At 45.9% G+C, this 16,860-nt stretch overlaps 1 protein-coding gene and 1 long non-coding RNA gene across 2 annotated transcripts; one reads left to right on the top strand and one right to left on the bottom strand.

Annotated features, from left to right (window-relative positions):
- Positions 1-8,815: 8,815 nt before the first annotated feature.
- Positions 8,816-12,212, bottom strand: LOC129387644 (uncharacterized). The gene is made up of 2 exons (XR_008614834.1): positions 12,033-12,212; positions 8,816-8,982 (listed from the first exon to the last, which is right to left on the bottom strand). It is a non-coding gene; the product is annotated as an uncharacterized lncRNA (long non-coding RNA).
- Positions 12,213-12,651: 439 nt separating this feature from the next.
- LOC129387645 (uncharacterized) lies at positions 12,652-16,370 on the top strand. Its single transcript, XM_055076957.2, has 2 exons — positions 12,652-13,004; positions 13,265-16,370. Exon 2 carries the CDS (start codon positions 13,464-13,466, stop codon positions 15,822-15,824), a length of 2,361 nt encoding a protein of 786 aa, XP_054932932.1. The 5' UTR covers positions 12,652-13,004; positions 13,265-13,463; the 3' UTR covers positions 15,825-16,370.
- Positions 16,371-16,860: the final 490 nt, after the last annotated feature.

Raw genomic sequence — 16,860 nt, 5'->3', positions numbered from 1 at the left:
GTCAACTAATCACAGGAAACCCTGACCATGAGAAGGAAATTCACAGAAGAATAAAAATGGGCTGGATCGCATACGGCAGACATTGTGAGCTCCTGACTGGGAGCTCACCATTATCATTGAAAAGGAAAGTATACAATCAGTGCATTTTACAGGTGCTGACATATGGCGCAGAGATTTGGAGACTGACAAAGAAGCTTGAGAACAAGTTAAGGACCGTGCAAAGAGTGATGGAACGAAGAATGCTAAGTATAACTTTAAGAGACAGAAAGAGAGCAGTTTGGACAAGAGAGCAAACGGGTATAGATGATATTCTAATAGACATTAAGAGAAAAAAATTGCACTGGGCAGGTCATGTAATGCGCAGATTAGATAACAGTTGGACCATTAGGGTGACAGAATGGGTACCAAGAGAAGGGAAGTGCAGTAGAGGATGGCAGAAGTCTAGGTGGTGCGCCAAAATTAGGAAATTTGCGGGTGCTAGTTGGAATCGGTTGGCGCAGGACAGAGGTAATTAGAGATCGAAGGGAGAGGCTTTCGTCCTGCAGTGGACATAAATATGATGATGATGATGATGATGATGACAGTAATTCTGTTTTGAATATGCATTAAATGTTGCACATCTGTCTCGCAAAATTTGTAAATGTAATTTTGTATTAAAAGAACTGGAGCACGCCTGCTACAAAGATGGACTGATACTTTTCTCATGCAACTTCCCCAATGTAGTTTCACAGGCTAAGTAACGCTGCTGTGCTTTGAAAACGTGTGCTTTAATTTATGTTGAAACATGTTTAGGATAATATATCTGCATACAAGCTGTAAAAAGTTTTGATAATTGCACAGTTTACACACTTCATTTTTATTTGATACTCTAATATCCCAACTGTGTTTGTTAATCTGTTCACATGGCAGGCAATGCATTCAGGGTTGTATATTCAGTTCATTTTAAAAACGTCTCTTCAGGCATGTGGGCACCGGCTTGTGTGCTATTTCTAACATGCTTTATCAGTGCCTCAATCAGATTCCTGTATGTCATATGATGATCTCTACCTGGGTTTAAAAGACTGATACATCATGCTATTTGGTCTTGTAGGCAGCACAGTGAGTTCTATGGGTCAGGTAGGAATATATATCACTCTTAGAAGGACCCATACAACCTATACATATTCCTAAGAGACTTGTAGAAATTTCTATCAGTTTTTTTTTGCTAGGGTACTGATATTAGGTTTTAAACTAGTGATGGCACTCCGAAGAGACATTAGTGGAGACATTGCCCCACTGGGCACGTGCAGCAGCTAAGCAAGTGGGGGGGGTGGGGGAGATATGGACTGGACACCGGCTTGCGAGAGCAAGGATGACGTGGCATTGCGGCGGCGCCCTCTCCCCTCACGCAACACCTGGCGCACTAGAGCGATGGCAGACGTACCCTTTCACTCGCTCTGCTCCCTAGAGGCACGCTCGCAATGTGGTCACAACCAATGGGATTTGAGGTTCCATTTCGCTGAGACGACAGACGCTGGCTTTTTTACTCAGTGGGCCATTTGTTTAGTCTGTTTGAACAGAAACAGACCTGCCAGAGTTCGGTTGTTTCACGACAAAACACACAGTCATCAACAGAAAGTTTAGTTTTCTACGTTAAGTTCTTTGCGAGATCTAAAATGAGAAAAATCAAGGGCCTAAACACTCAGCATTGTGGCATGCCAGAAGTGACAAAAGACAGATTTGTGAATTGGAGTTGTTAACATACAAATTGTGTTTAGTCATGAAGAAAGCATTCAGTGAATTTTAGTAATTGCATGTGGAGCTTATTCAGGAGAAGGAGGCAGTGGCACAAAGTAGCAGAATTTAAAACGCTAGAAGCATCCATTCAACGCAAGAACTAAGTTCAATGGAGGAGATCAAGTTAGTGAACATGACAATATAGTTATGTTTTTCATGAGAGACAAGGTCTTATGGCAACCATGTTGACATTTGTTGTAGAAGTTTTGTGACACAATTTAGGATTATTATGGAGATTGAAATAAATGATGTTAGGGAGGCTTGCCGATTGAGGCCAGCAATTGTTCCGCCCAAGTGTCTCTCATAATATTACTGCGGCAGATCACCACGTGCATTCTGTCCTAGAAGCTGAAAAGGTAATGCTAATCTGTGTAATGCATCTGTCGAATGCCGACAACAGTATGATGCTGATGGTGACAACGATGGCATGATCGACGATGGGTCAATTCTAGAGTCATCACGATTGAGGCATAACGACTTTGGAATGATGAGTGCATGCATGGCAATGACTGCGTATCTACTACACAGCGTGAAGGCGGCAGCATCCAACGGCGTGATATTACAACTAATTTGAAATGACAATGCAATGATGACGACAGATTGAAGACTGTGAATGGTGAACAACGATGCGTCCACTTGGCAACTAAAGAAAAACATATGAGGACAGCTAAGCATGTCTTATCTGAGTTGTGATTGCGAAAGCATAAATGCCCAATGGAACGCCACTGAGCAGTCCTTCGAGTTTTACGCTGCAAGTGATGCACCCTAGAGCTACATTGGGCCCGAGATAGCAAGCAGCAGCAGCCTGCAGTGCCAACACCGCATGCCACCGACGTGCTGCACGACCAGAGACCAGGAAACAGCAGTGGCCACCAAGGCCGGCAGGCACGCGCAGCAGCTAAGCCCAGTGGAGGGGGGAGATACGGACCGGGTGGAGGCTTGCGAGAGCAAGGATGATGGGCATCGCGGCGATGCCCTCTCCCCTCATGCAACACCTGGTGCACTATAGCGACAACAGTTGTACCCTTTCACCCGCTCTGTTTCGTCGAGGCGCGCTCGTGACGTGGTCGCAGCTAATGGGATTTGAGGCGCTGTTTCGCTGAGACGACAGACGCCGGCTTTTTTGCTCAATGGGCCATTTGACGCTTTCGCATAAATAATCGCTACAGAATAATGACGACGTGGTTATGTTGAGCTCGCGTTCACGCTTCATCTGCACGGACTGCCCTACCTGTGTACTTTTGGTACTGGGGCCAATTCTGTACCATACAATACACTCAGCCATGGAGCACCCGCAACGATCACACGATAGGCAAAAAACGTTGTGCTCTAAACATGCACCCATAGAGTGCCCCAATATTGCAACAAGCCGATCCGCGCATAGTGAAGCATCCGCATGGCCGCGTTTGCCACGTGGCCGTGCTATGCGAGTGTGTGGCTGATATATTAATTGAGTAATCGAAAGACTGGTTCCGAATGCATTTACTAACCAATTTGAGTCCACAGCACTTTTATGTGCTGCTTTGTATAACTGTGTGTGGCACCGCGGTTCCCACAGTTGCCCAATGCATGTGGCGCATACTTTAGCAGCAGTGCTCAGCGTGTTTCGACTAAAGCATTTTCATTTCAATTCTGCTCGCCACTCATGGCGGCTGTAGCTGCTTATAGTTATACAGTACTTTGGTTATAAAGTACAGTAAGTCTAGTTAATAAATTCTATTGGGTTGTGAGGTTTTATTTTGTTAAATCGAGAACTTCGTCAAATTGAAACCACTTGATTAGATCACGCAACATGCCATAAAATTGATGCAAGGGCCAAAAATGTCGTTTTTGCCTACGTTCACACTTATTGTAGCAGTTGAGCATGTACTCTGCCTTAACAGAAGAAACGATTAAACATTCCAAAAAGCTATATGTCAGTGATACTAAAATCCCCAGAACTCAATTAGACCTACTATACCCACATTTTTCTTTTTAATTATGGCAAATCAGGCAAGATATTAGTTGATTCTAGGTTTTCAGTGCTCATGAATGTGACAGTGAAAGTATTGAATGTCATGTAGTGTAATGCAACGAAAACAAGGACACAGGAAAAAGGAAAACACAGACATAATTAGGCGCTTGTGTCTGTGTTTCATTTCTTCTTGTGTTCTTGTTTTTGCTGCGCTACACTACATGCCGTTCCATGATGATCAACGAACAAGCCCACATTGCCACCCCCGTGTAGAGAACAGGAAATTTCTCTATACACTTAAACCTTGATCAGTGGCATAGCAACAGGGGGGGCCGGGGGGCCGCGGGCCCCGGGTGCAAGGGGCCAGAGGGGGGGGGGGGGGTGTCATATACGTCTGAAGACACCAGGAACTTGTTGATGTCCTCGCCTTCCTCGACTACAGCCGGGGGGGGGGGGGGGTGACAGAAGACCTATGGGCCCCGGGTGCCAGACGACCTAGCTACGCCACTGACCTTGATATAACAAAGAAGTAAAATCGGCAATTCGCTTCGTTATATAGAAATTTCCTTGTATCGAAATTCGATCTGTTATGCAAATGAGTACAGTCGCCGATCGTTTTTGTTGCACGGAAAGGGGCCATGCAATTTTCCGAATTATTGGGCAATAAAAAAAAGCAAGTTTGAATTAGGAAACATTTTATTTTGACGAATATAGGAGTCAGCGATGAATGATACGGTTTCATATGCCACTTTGATATCTTTACATCAGCGGTACGAATTGAGTGACGCCATGCTTTCGCGTGCACTCCGCCCCCAAAGCGTCGCCCGGTCGCACTGCGACGACGCTATCATGAAAAGCGCCGGCAGCTGGGAGCGAATGCTTCGTCTGCTTCTCGTTCCAACGGATCGTCAAAACTCGAGATTGCGCAACCTTCAATACTAAACGTGCGGGAAAACAGCTTACATGGTGCCACGCCTTCATGGCATGCCCGCTCTTTCCACACGCAGCAGATTACCTCTAGAGCAGCGTGCGCGGCTGCGTATGCGCTCAGCCGCGTCTCGGCCAGTCATGGCCGAGACGCGCGCCAACTTACCCCCCCCCCCCCCCCCCCCACTCCGCCCCCTCGCGCGCGCTTGATCGTGTTATCGCGAGCTCGCTTTCCTTCCCCACTTTGCCATTGCTCGCGGGGAAGGCCGCACTTATGAAGCCACCATCTTTCTTGTCTCACCCTCGCACCTAAAGCACAAGTGCGCGGGGCGCGATAGGATCTGATCGCACTTGGACTTAATTTATACGGAACATGATGCGGCTCCAAGCTATTGTTCTTGTCGCGCTGCACGCAGTTTGAGAGGTGCGCTTGCAAGGAGCCGCTTATAATTCAGTCATTTGACTATCTGCGTCCGCGGAAGTTACCATTGATTGTCTCAAATGGCACTCCTCTGCAGCAGAAGCGAAATTTCGTTATATTGAAATTGCACACAAACACACTTCTTTATATTGAGGCTCTAGATGCATGGTGTTCAATGGAGAAGAGGTTATGAAAAGTTAAATTCTCCGTTATGTCGAGAATTTCGTTATACTGAGGTTTAACTGTATAGAGATTTGAATTTATATACCTTGTTGTGCAGCTCCTTGGGTCATGGTTTCTATGACTATGACTCATATGACTCTGTATCTGTTGTGTAGGAAACCTCTCTCACCCCGTTTCCCTACGGTTCTCCTTTTGGAGGAGGCCCCCTTTTGATGCTATCCTTGTTCCACTCTTGGCCCACATCATTTCATAATCGAGGCATCTAAGGCCACAGTTCCTTATGCTATGCAGCTCTGACATCATGCGTACCATACAGAATTGTACATGAGCCTGAGCCCATGCATAACCATTCTTCTGATCAAATGTTAATTTTTAGACTGACGTCCTTTCCTCTTGCATGACAGTTATCTCTGCTGTATTGTTGCTGCTCTCTCATGTACGTATACCAATAAATTAACTTAGTCAATTTCTTCGTGAACATTGAGTCCAATCTTTGCCAACTTAAGTGTGTGTTGAATGTTAATTTTTTAAGACCTGCCTTCACAATCTGCCTCCACCTCATCCATTTTAGCATCCTCAATTCAGTCACTTCTCCATCCTGAATTCTAGGTGACTTTATTAAACTTGTTTAGGTTCCATACAGTATTGCTGGTCATGTATTGTCTTATAAGTTTATTAGACAGTGAAAATCTTCAACTTGACTGGAACCTGTGTAACATGAATATCATAATGCATCTTTTCAGTTTTTCCAAACTATGTCAATTCTGCTGATTCTGTGGGCTGTCCAAATTTTCCATGTTGGTGTTTTCAGTTATCATTGAACCAAGGTGTCCGTCTTCTCTATGGTTTACCCTCAAGGCTTCCCTTTCATCTACTCTGAGAAATTGGCATGCGGCTACCAGATGTGGGCAGCTTGCCTCACAACACATGCACATGCTCAGCTACTTTCGTCAACCTTTGTGCTAGATGTCAATCAGCATGAGCGAAGCAGTCAGAATGGGGAATTATGAAATTAAGGCAGAGGTTCGAGCATTAAGGGAAGTCATACTTATGAGGTGAGTACATGTGAAGAAAAGTATTCACAAATGTTGGGAATTTGCAGTTTCCTGTTTATTGGTCTATTAAACTCTCCCTAGCTATTTCAGTTATTTCATCATGTGTTGCAATTTTTAGTTGTAATATGTTTTTTTTAAGTGCTGCCACACTTACTACTAGAAGTTTGAGAACCTATATTTCTTATTCACTTGGTTCATTCATACCTACAAGCAGCAGTCTTTTCACTTTACATCAGCTATTGAATGCAATGCCCAGATATGTTCTCAGTCTACTTCAGTGGGAGTCACTAACACAGTGAATGATCATGAAGCATGTGTGTTCTTAGAAAGTGCCCTCACGTGATGCAGCTGTAAGTTAAGGTAGGGGATGCTTTGGAAAGCATGTTATGTGGCTTACATGATAATTATTTTATGCCAGAAAGCACACAAATATTCGTGTTTATTTCTGGTGTTCTTCTTCCTTAATTACCTTCTTGATTCAGTGCATATATATGAAGCAAGAGATCCTGGCTTCTTCTTTCTTTACATTAGCAAATTACATTAATCATATAATAGCACACTTTGCATAATTGAGCACACTAAAAGTCACTTGGCGAGCAAAACATGTACTTGTCCTTTTGAATATCCCAGCTCAATGTTTTAGTGTGTGCAGTTTGGACGTGATTCTTCAGAAGCACTACATCTGCTTCAAGTATATGAGGTATAATTACTTTTGCTTAAAAATAATCCTAATCTTCCTTGATAGCTGTCCTTTTTTTACTAGACAATATAAGCATGGTGCTTAATTCCAAGGTAAATATGCCTGCTGTAACTGTATGCATCAGTGTTTGACTATTCGTTACCTACTATTCCTATTAGAAAAATGTATTTGCCAACCTCCAATTATTTGCATTGAAGTAGTGAAGAGTTTGATGGCAGCCTGTCTGGTTTGGTCAAAAGAGGCACGGTAAGTAGTTTAAAATTAGATGCCAGCCATAAAAATGAAAAATAAGAACTGGTTCAACTGGAGCTTTGTTCACAATCTTTGTGAACAAGGCTTTCAAGTGGGAGCTGAAACATCTATCTTGTATGCCCGATCTTCATTTGCTTATTATCATTATTTGAATTCATCTAGCCCTAAAGAGGTGGCAATTTATTTCGAATACTACTCTGCATTTTGTTTCCATTGCTGAGTTGTTTTTTTTAAAAGTAACTTCATGCACCACACAAGTACAACTCAAACATTTTCATTCTTTCAAGGACGTCACAACTAGTGGAAGGTATTCTGCACTAACATAATTATTTTGAGATTTCCAGTAAATATGTAGTCCTCATAAAAAGTATCTAAATAATTTTGCCCTAAGCGGTTATACATTAACCATGTAGGCTTCATCAACTTCTGATATCACTTGGTCTTGGCAAACTTGTAAGCTGACAAGTTTGAGCATGCAGTCACTTCCCTCCATATTTGTTTCGATGAAGGCTTGCCCTTTGGTGCTACTCTGGATCCACCCCCGTTTCCTGTGATTACCACTACGGGCTTCAAGGCACACACCCTCAGGAAAACTTTTCATGCACAAACCTGGTTCTTTCACACTTTTACTAAGACAGACATTGAAGGCTGTTCTTTAACATGCTCATGAGCCCTTATCATGATCAGTTCCCCATATAAGTGGTTTTGCTGAAGAGAATACAGGAATATGAGCAAAATTGACATGGAACCAACATATAGATAACGTCTGCATGACTGCCTATCAAAAGTTATATTTTCTTAGAAAAAAAAAAACTGGAACGTGCATCGCGTAATGTAAAACTTATTGCATACACCGCCTTCATTAGGATGATACTGGAATATTCAGCCGTTGTTTGGAGTCCCCATCAAGTGACGCTTAAGAGGAAGTTGGAAAGAGTCTGGCGGCGCGTTTTATTTGTTCGACATACCGAAGGAAGGAATCGGTCACGCTTATGTTACAGCGTTGAAACTTCGATCTTCTTGAGGTACGTAGGAAAAAATATAGGCTGAAGGTGCTTTATCAAATAATGCAGGATCAACTTAAGATTGATAAGCTCAAATATCTACATGCTCCAGGCAAAAGATACCCGCGAACTAACCACGACTACGTCATAAAGCCGGACCACACCAACAGTGATACATATCGATACTCATTTTTCCTGGATGCGATAGAAATGTGGAACCAATTGCCAAACGCTATTGTTAGCTTAAATGATGTCACCGACTTTGAAAATGCTGCTGAGGCATATTTATGGGAGTTTTCGATTTAGTTTTGAAGTGCCAAGTGATATGTGCGACTTGATATTCATTGTACGTATTTTGATAAATGTCAGAAGTGTGCTGAACAGCATTCAAGTGAACATCTTATTAACTGTGAATTGACAAGTGTTAAGCAACTTTACATATATTGACATTGTCCATAATTGATTTATGTAATTGTATTGTCCTCTCTGTTATGACCCTCTATGAGGGTTGACAGTATTAATAAATAAATAGACAACGAGGAATGTGGGTAAGAACACTTTATTTTCAGCACACATGTTTTTTTAATGAACTGCTGTTATACTGCTAAAATCTGCACATTTAATAAAAGTACACTACTTTGCTTCATCACTCCATGCTAAGTGCAAGTATCCTGTACCAGGAAGTCAAACCAAGACGTGGGATCTTCAGTCTGTGAAAATAAAAACGAGTTTGAAACATTAACGTGCAAAAACTAAAGCACACTCAAGAAAATAAACACAGCACAGGAACATATCCAATGAATCAGAATTACCCTTGAGAGCAAACATATAGTTTCTATGGCACAGTGAAGAAACCTTATTCCTCCAGCTTTTTTTTGTGCGCGCGAGAAAATATGAAAGTGCATGCGTTCTCCCCATATTGTGTATCTGTCACCTTTTCACACACAACAAAGATGATGTCTCAATGTGCCCAACTGTCTTTGCATATCCATTTCTCTGCTCTCATACCATGATACCTACAGTTAAAGGCTGTAGCAATGCTTAGCTTGAATGAACCAACACAAGCTACATGCACTGCGCTGTTGAACATGGCATTGTAAGTTAGATTCATGCACAGCACATTCATGTGCCATAAACATTTGATTGTGATTGTAGGCGAGATAAATAAAAAGAAGGTATGTAAATAAGAATATTCCCTAATAAGCTGTGCAGAAGTGCTCTCCCGTTTGGACAGAAGCCGAGCACAGCTGCAGTGAACAAGAAGCCAACTTATACAGCATTTAAAATCTAGGTTCTAAATGTGCTACAGATTTTTCTGAATTCATGGTCGAAACTCTAGGTGTTAAAGGTGACAAACATTTAAACAGGTCTCTATTCCGACTGGTAATGCTATGTGTCACCTAGTTTGATAAAATATGCCATATCACTGGTCTCCCAAGCTACGGCTGCTGTCCAGTTGCAAGTGCAAATCACTCAATTATGTCTAGGGCACGTTTGAGCAAAAGGCAGCCAAGATTACTGTGCCAATGAGATCTATTTCCTGACATCTGATTTCTTCTCAGAAAGCTACCTCTAAAAAAAAAACCTTCACAACAACATAACCCAAACCTTTCTTGAGTAAAGCCATCACACTGGTCCTTGAACACTAATTACACAGTGGCTCTTTGTGATGTAATGTTATGTACGTCAGCACCTAACGAAGTACAGGAAAATTTAATAATGGCAGCGTGACAGGTACACAAAAAAGTAAAGGGATAAAACATCACACAAGCTGCCAACAGTCTTCATATCTCCATTTCAATGTGGATGTTTTTAGCAGTGAATACATGTTCTCATTAAACTGAGTCATATTATTACAAAAGCGAAGGGCAAGGGTCTTTACATTCTAAACAGACAAATGTGCTTTATTACGATTCACCGCAATACAGGAGGTGTTTTGCAGTGAACCATCACATAAGGTTTTGGCTAACTACGGCGGGCGTGTCCTACAGCGGGGCCTCTTGTGTATTGCGGTAAAGCGTATTATTGTGACAAGAGCTAACCTGGCACGTATGGCTTTAGCCAACAAAAGTTCTCAAGACATCATGCATCCTGCCACGAGAATCTGCTTTGATGAGAGTAGAACATTAGGTTCGTCGCTGACAGAAACCATACATTCCAAATTCACGTAAATCTTTCCCAATATCGGCATGCTTCACCGCAACACACAACTATGTTGCAGTGATAACGGTGGTCGAACAGGCTGGTGCAAATGTTTCGACACGGGAGCATGCCTTCATCAGGACAACTGCTTTCCTTGGCAGTTTTCATATACGTGAGTGCCCCCAACTCCCAACAGGGGAGATTTACCTGGACCTTTGCCAAGAGACGTACCGACCAGCGTTTGGCAGTGGCTGGTAGAGATGCAGGAGTCTAAAAAGCGTTGCGAAATTCGGTTCCGTAAGGTTAGCTTCACCGCAATACAAATATGTTAAGCGGTTAGACATACAAAATATTTTGCGGTGAATCATAGCAAGGGTACCCGGCCTTTGATGCAAAGCAGCTTTCCAAGAGGCACGGTAATGCCGTGGTTAGTTATGCAGTTCCCCGCATGCGAGTGAGTTCCCTGCGTTTGGCGGTTTCCCAGTGACATACAAAATTACATTGATTGACTGTGTTGTAAATGGGCGACGGCACTATATGCTGATGCAAAAGCGTCGTTTCGCTTTCGAAAACTGCGCTCGGCTAAAGAGAACAACCTTGACTCGCATATGACCAAAGCAGTTGAACAGGAAACTACGAAATTACGTAGCTGTTATGGAAGAAATCAACAGCTCAGAAAAAAATGGCCGTGTAAACATTAACTGGCTTACGAGGTCGACAAACCAACGGTTCAAAGCATCACAGCCACGTCCGAAATAGCGCTGAAGGCCGGCCAGTACACTTAGGCGCCTCGGCGCGCGTAATGTAACAGGAGACGACAGGTGCACGCGTACATCATTAAGGAACACATATTATTTATGTCGGTGAAAGCGATCACTCTTCAGTTCTGACATGCTTCAGCGCGTAACACTAGTCTACTGCGGCGAAGCTGACTTCAGGACCCCGATTTCTTCAACTCATCTAGCGAGGCAGGTCCGTTTTATCACGCTTGGCAACGTTTGACATTTTCTGCCTTAATTTCGTTTGTTCTTTTTTTATTTTCTTATCACAGTGACCCTGTATCACGCAGTAGCAGAGCTAGTGCCGCGTCTTAACTGCGTTAGGAAAGGCAAGCGTGTATGCAGCAGGCACGGCGGCATTGGCTCTTGTTTGGAAACTTCAAGAGACGCTCTTCCGCGCAGCGATGTCATTTGTATTATTAAAAGAATGCAGGTGACGATTAAATGAGCCGCAGCAAAGCTGTAAAAAAGCAGTAGTAATGCTGTTCAAAGATCCTCTCGCTCGAGCCAGATGGTCTTAAAAGAAAGCGCGATGTAACGCGATCTGACGGAACAGCTCGCCATGCCAGTGTTTTCTTACGTCCTCGTTCTTTCGCGCATCCTCCCTGAACCAGACTACTAAATGGTTCTGTGCACGCACTGACGATCCTGACGGAGGCAATACCACTCACATGAGCAGCTCCATATAATATGCCACGGCCCATTCCACATGCCGGCTGCAATTTGACGCGGCCAGGAGGCAAAATATGCGCACAAGGTACTTAATGGTAACGCATCAAACTGCTCACAGCCCCAATCCTTTATTACACGCATATAGCGTGGAAATATGAATTACTCACGCTCTAAGTGGGCACGGAATACGGACCGTTTCGCAGCGCAGCCGGCTCCGTAAGACGGCCGCCATGGAAATGAGCGGATGTGACATCATGGGTTATAGCGGACGTGACGTCATGGGTGAACGTAGACATTTCGGGCACCTTTCGTTTGCTGTGCCCCGGGCACAGCAGACACGGCCTTTATGAAATAGAACGCAGCACTGCTACACTGCCATGCCAGGGAAAGTCATATCGTGCCTTCAATACGTCCGAAGAGCAGAACACTATGGAAACTAAAGGCTATGCCCTTATAGTCTCTTTTCTGAAATAATCACCGGGCAAACTTAAATGAATTTTGTTGCCTTTGAGAGAGAAAGTTACATTCTAGTGACTCTTGGTAGCGAACATTTAAATTAAGGCCTGAAATTTCTCACGAAATCTTCAAAAATTTGTAAGTTAAAAAAAAAAAGAAGTACTAAGTATGCAAATTCGTAGCTCTGCACGAAGAACAGATATAGCAGTTGTGTAAACTGCATTCATTAGAGCATTCAAAGCTGACAAATTCGACATATCAATTTATGTCTATATTAAGTGAATTTGTTGCATATTGTTTACAAGGGTTTTGCAAAAGTCCTACTTGTAGTATAGTGTCGCCCCCTGTCAGATCTCTGTGTCATCGCACATGTATGTTTTGTAGTTGTTTAGCTAGATGGCGCACCCCCCTTTTGTCATGTGACGAGCTTGTACCAATCGGGAGGTGTCATCTAGCATGTGAAGCCTTTATAAGAATAAACAGCCGCGGGTCGGCGGAGTCTTCGTTCCGGTTTTCAGCGGGAGCAGTTAGCTCCGTGTCTCCTTCACTGCGCCGGCGCTAGCCGCGCGTTCGCCCGTCGGGGCCCCCCGCTTGCCTGCCGCTGCCGACACAACATCTTTTGGCGACGAGGGTGGGACTCCCGCAGCGGTTCCGACCGAAGCCCCGGGAAACCAACGAGCTTCGTAAGTGAAGCGACCCTTCCCGTGTCCGCACGGCAGGCAAACGCCGCCGACGCACTCGGCGTCGCGAGGCTTCCGAGCCTAGGCCTTCTCGCCCCCTTTGTTCTTCCTTGCCCCATTCCTGCTGCGAGCTCCGGCTTGTTTTCTGCACTGTCTCCTGCACGCTACCGGACATGGCGTCTTTCACGGCGAACCTTCCCGTTTTTCTGGAATTGCCCGGGCCACCGTTAATTCCATGGCATCGATGGAAAAAAATTTTTCAGGCCCACCTCGAAGCGGCCGGCGGTGGCGACTGGACGGACGCGCGACGAGCGTCCGCGCTCGTCAGCGCTCTCGGGCGTGAGGGACAACGGAAGTACTTCGCAGACGAGGAGCAGGAAGCAGCAAGGCAGTTAACCAGCGCAGCGTCAGCTTCAAGCGAAGCAGCAAGGCAGTCGACCGGCGCAGCGTCAACGTCAAGTGATGCGGTCCCGCCAGCGTCAGTTTCCGAGACTCATGGAGCGGCTTGACCGGCTGTTCGCCGCGTCAACAAATGTCCTGGCGGAACGGCACGAATTCACCAGTCGAAAGCAGTTCGAGGGAGAGGGATTCCTGGAATTCGTGACCGCATTGAAGGAGAAGGCGGTACAGTGCAACTTCGGCACAGCCTACAACGAGCGCGTCCGAGACCAGATAATACAGGGCGTAGCGAACGTCAGCGTTCGCGAAAAGTTGCTGGCTCATGACGAAACCCTGTCCCTGGACAAGGCAGAAGAAATTGGACGCTCGTTAGAAGCCTTGCATCGAGCGAACCGCGCGTTCGGCTCCGAAAATGTTCGAAGAATTGAAGCATCCCAGCTTGGCGTTCCGTCGACGGGTCAAGATGGCCGACTTCTTCCGGGGAGCCGCCAAGATGGCCGACGTAGTCCGGGAGGCCATGAAGATGGCCGACTTCTTCCGGGAAGCCGCCAAGAGGGCCGACTTCTTCCGGGAAGCCGCCAAGATGGCCGACGTAGTCCGGGAGGCCATCAAGATGGCCGACTTCTTCCGGGAAGCCGCCAAGAGGGCCGACTTCTTCCGGGAAGCCGCCAAGAGGGCCGACTTCTTCCGAGAAGCCGCCGAGACCACGGCCTTCTTCCGAGAGGCCGCCGAGACCACGGCCTTCTTCCGAGAGGCCGCCGAGACCACGGCCTTCTTCCGAGAGGCCGCCGAGACCACGACCTTCTTCCGAGAGGCCGCCGAGACCACGACCTTCTTCCGAGAGGCCGCCGAGACGACGGACATTTCGCACATGGCTCCTCCGGGAACCGTGGTGCATGCGACCGGTGTGGCAGCGCGAAGCATATTGCAACGTACAGGAATTGTCCAGCAAGGAACCGGCGGTGCAACGCCTGCCACACGTTGGGCCATTTTGCATCAGTTTGCCGAAAAACCCGTACTGTTCAACACGTCTCTTCCGCAGAGACGCTGTCTTCGACTTCCGCAGGGCAGCCGTCCGCGTCTGTCTTGACGGTAAGCGCTTTTGAAACTAAAAAAGATTTGGAAGTTCCAGTCGTAGTGAACGGCGTCTCCATGCAACTGCCGGTGGATACAGGAGCGTCTGTCTCATTGATGACGGCCGAGGATTTTGGAAAGCACTTTGGTCGACAGCACAGACTGTCAAAAACAGCAGTGGACTTGAAAAATTTCTCCAAGCAACGCATCGACATTCAAGGCCTGTTTCAAGCCACTGTCCAGTTTTTCCAAAGGTCATGCTCCTTCACGTTCCACGTAACGACTACAGGAACATCGCTGCTGGGTTTAGACGCCATCCAACGCTTGGGCATACAGATCGACGGCACGTCGCTGACATGTCTACCATCGCTTCCTTCAGTACAGAGCCCCACAGGTGTGCCTCCGGGTTTTGATCACCTTTCCAGTGACGAGTTGGGCCTCGTCAACAACTTTGTGCACCGAATTCATCGGCAGCAAGATGCGAAACCAGTATCTTCAAAGTTGCGCCGACAACCCCTGGCTCTCCGTGACCAGGTAACAAATGAATTGCGACGTCTCGAGGACAGCGACATCGAGCGCGTCGAGGCTTCAGAGTGGGTGTCTCCGCTCATGGTGGTGCGCAAGAAGGATGGAACCATGCGGCTCTGTGTAGATCTACGGGAACAGGACAGTCTTGTGTCTCCAGTTCAAGAAAAGGTCTTGCAGAAACAGTCTCAGACTAAAAAGTACGTAGACAAACGTAGAGGTGCTCAGGCAACTCGTATCAAGGTGGGAGACACCGTCAGAATAAGATTTAACAGGAAAGGATTTTTTAAGTACAGTAAACCTCGTAAAGTCAAGGCCCAGATAGGACCATCTACTTTTCTACTCGGTGATGGGCAAACGTGGCATGTGTCTAAGTTAACCGTAGCGATGAAGGTTCCAGCAGGTAGTACATTGTGTACAAGTAATAGGGACTTTTTGTACTCATATTCAAACTTGGATAGTCATTCCGATGACTCGTCTGTAGCGACATCGTCCTTTCATAGGCATCAGTTAAGTTGCGCGTCTGACTGTATCACTTCAGAGTCTACACAGTCAGCAGTCGTCTCAGATTCCGTTGGGGAATCGGTAGCATCCCAGGACTTGTTGGGACGTCGAGAGGAGCTTCCTGGGCAACCCTCTCCAGCTTTGAGCGACAACCACATTGAGTTTTCCAACCAGGGGGAGGTAAATAATAGTGGGACGACTGGGTCTTTAAAGTCGACCGATACGTGTCGCAACCCCCAAAGTTCTTCTGAGGTACGCACGCGTCCTCATCGTGACAGAAAACGGCCTCCGTGGCTCGATGATTTTGTTTATGTAGTGTAGAACGTATTTCCGTCTTCAAAATGCCACGGCTAGGGGCCTTGTTGAGACAGTCCACATGTTTCATTAACACAGGTATAAAAAGTGCTCCTTGTTGCGGTGCAGTGAGTTTTGTGAAGTGTTCCTTGTCAGACTTTGAGTGACTGCCCGTGTTTTGGTGCCCAAGACTGGTGCACGTGTATGTGAACTTGGGCAGGGACGGACTGAAATTGTTGTGGACTTAAGTGCGTGCTTTGTGTGCGACTGGTGCGCGTGTGCGAACGTGGGGGGGAATGAGCTGAAATTGCCTTTGGACTTAAATGCGCGTCTTGTGTGCGCGTTTCACTGTATGCTTGCTTTGTTTCCAGGGGGGGATGATGTAGTATAGTGTCGCCCCCTGTCAGATCTCTGTGTCATCGCACATGTATGTTTTGTAGTTGTTTAGCTAGATGGCGCACCCCCCTTTTGTCATGTGACGAGCTTGTACCAATCGGGAGGTGTCATCTAGCATGTGAAGCCTTTATAAGAATAAACAGCCGCGGGTCGGCGGAGTCTTCGTTCCGGTTTTCAGCGGGAGCAGTTAGCTCCGTGTCTCCTTCACTGCGCCGGCGCTAGCCGCGCGTTCGCCCGTCGGGGCCCCCCGCTTGCCTGCCGCTGCCGACACAACACTACTCACGTATTATTGGTAAAGTTGAGAGCCATATGTAATATATCTATTTTGTGCGCTTTAGATGTACTATTAGATGCAATTCACAGAATTGTTATGTTTTCCATTGCCGAGTAATAGTTGTAAACTTCACATACAGGGTCGTGAATATTTCGCTGCGCGTGTTCGAAAAAAGATATTGCGCTCACTGCTGCGCCGTTCTTGCTCAAATTTTGCAAGAAGATCGCATTTTGGCGTCGCCTTCGTTTAGTATAACAATTGGCACAGTTAAGTGCCTGGATTTTAAGAAAAAATTGCAAATTTGCCTACGCTTATGGGGATGTGAGCTGCTGCCGCGACGGCGCAAACATAAACTCGTTTCGCCGCCTGCCTTCAGCTGCAGAAAGCAGCGTT

Source organism: Dermacentor andersoni, chromosome 2, assembly GCF_023375885.2.
Source record: "Dermacentor andersoni chromosome 2, qqDerAnde1_hic_scaffold, whole genome shotgun sequence".
Classification (NCBI taxonomy): domain Eukaryota; kingdom Metazoa; phylum Arthropoda; class Arachnida; order Ixodida; family Ixodidae; genus Dermacentor; species Dermacentor andersoni.
Note: the sequence above shows the minus strand (reverse complement) of the source record. Positions and strands in the feature narration are given on the sequence as shown.

Coding starts and splice junctions, on each gene's coding strand:
- LOC129387645 (XM_055076957.2), top strand. CDS start 13,464: ATGCGGTCCCGCCAGCGTCAGTTTCCGAGACTCATGGAGCGGCTTGAC.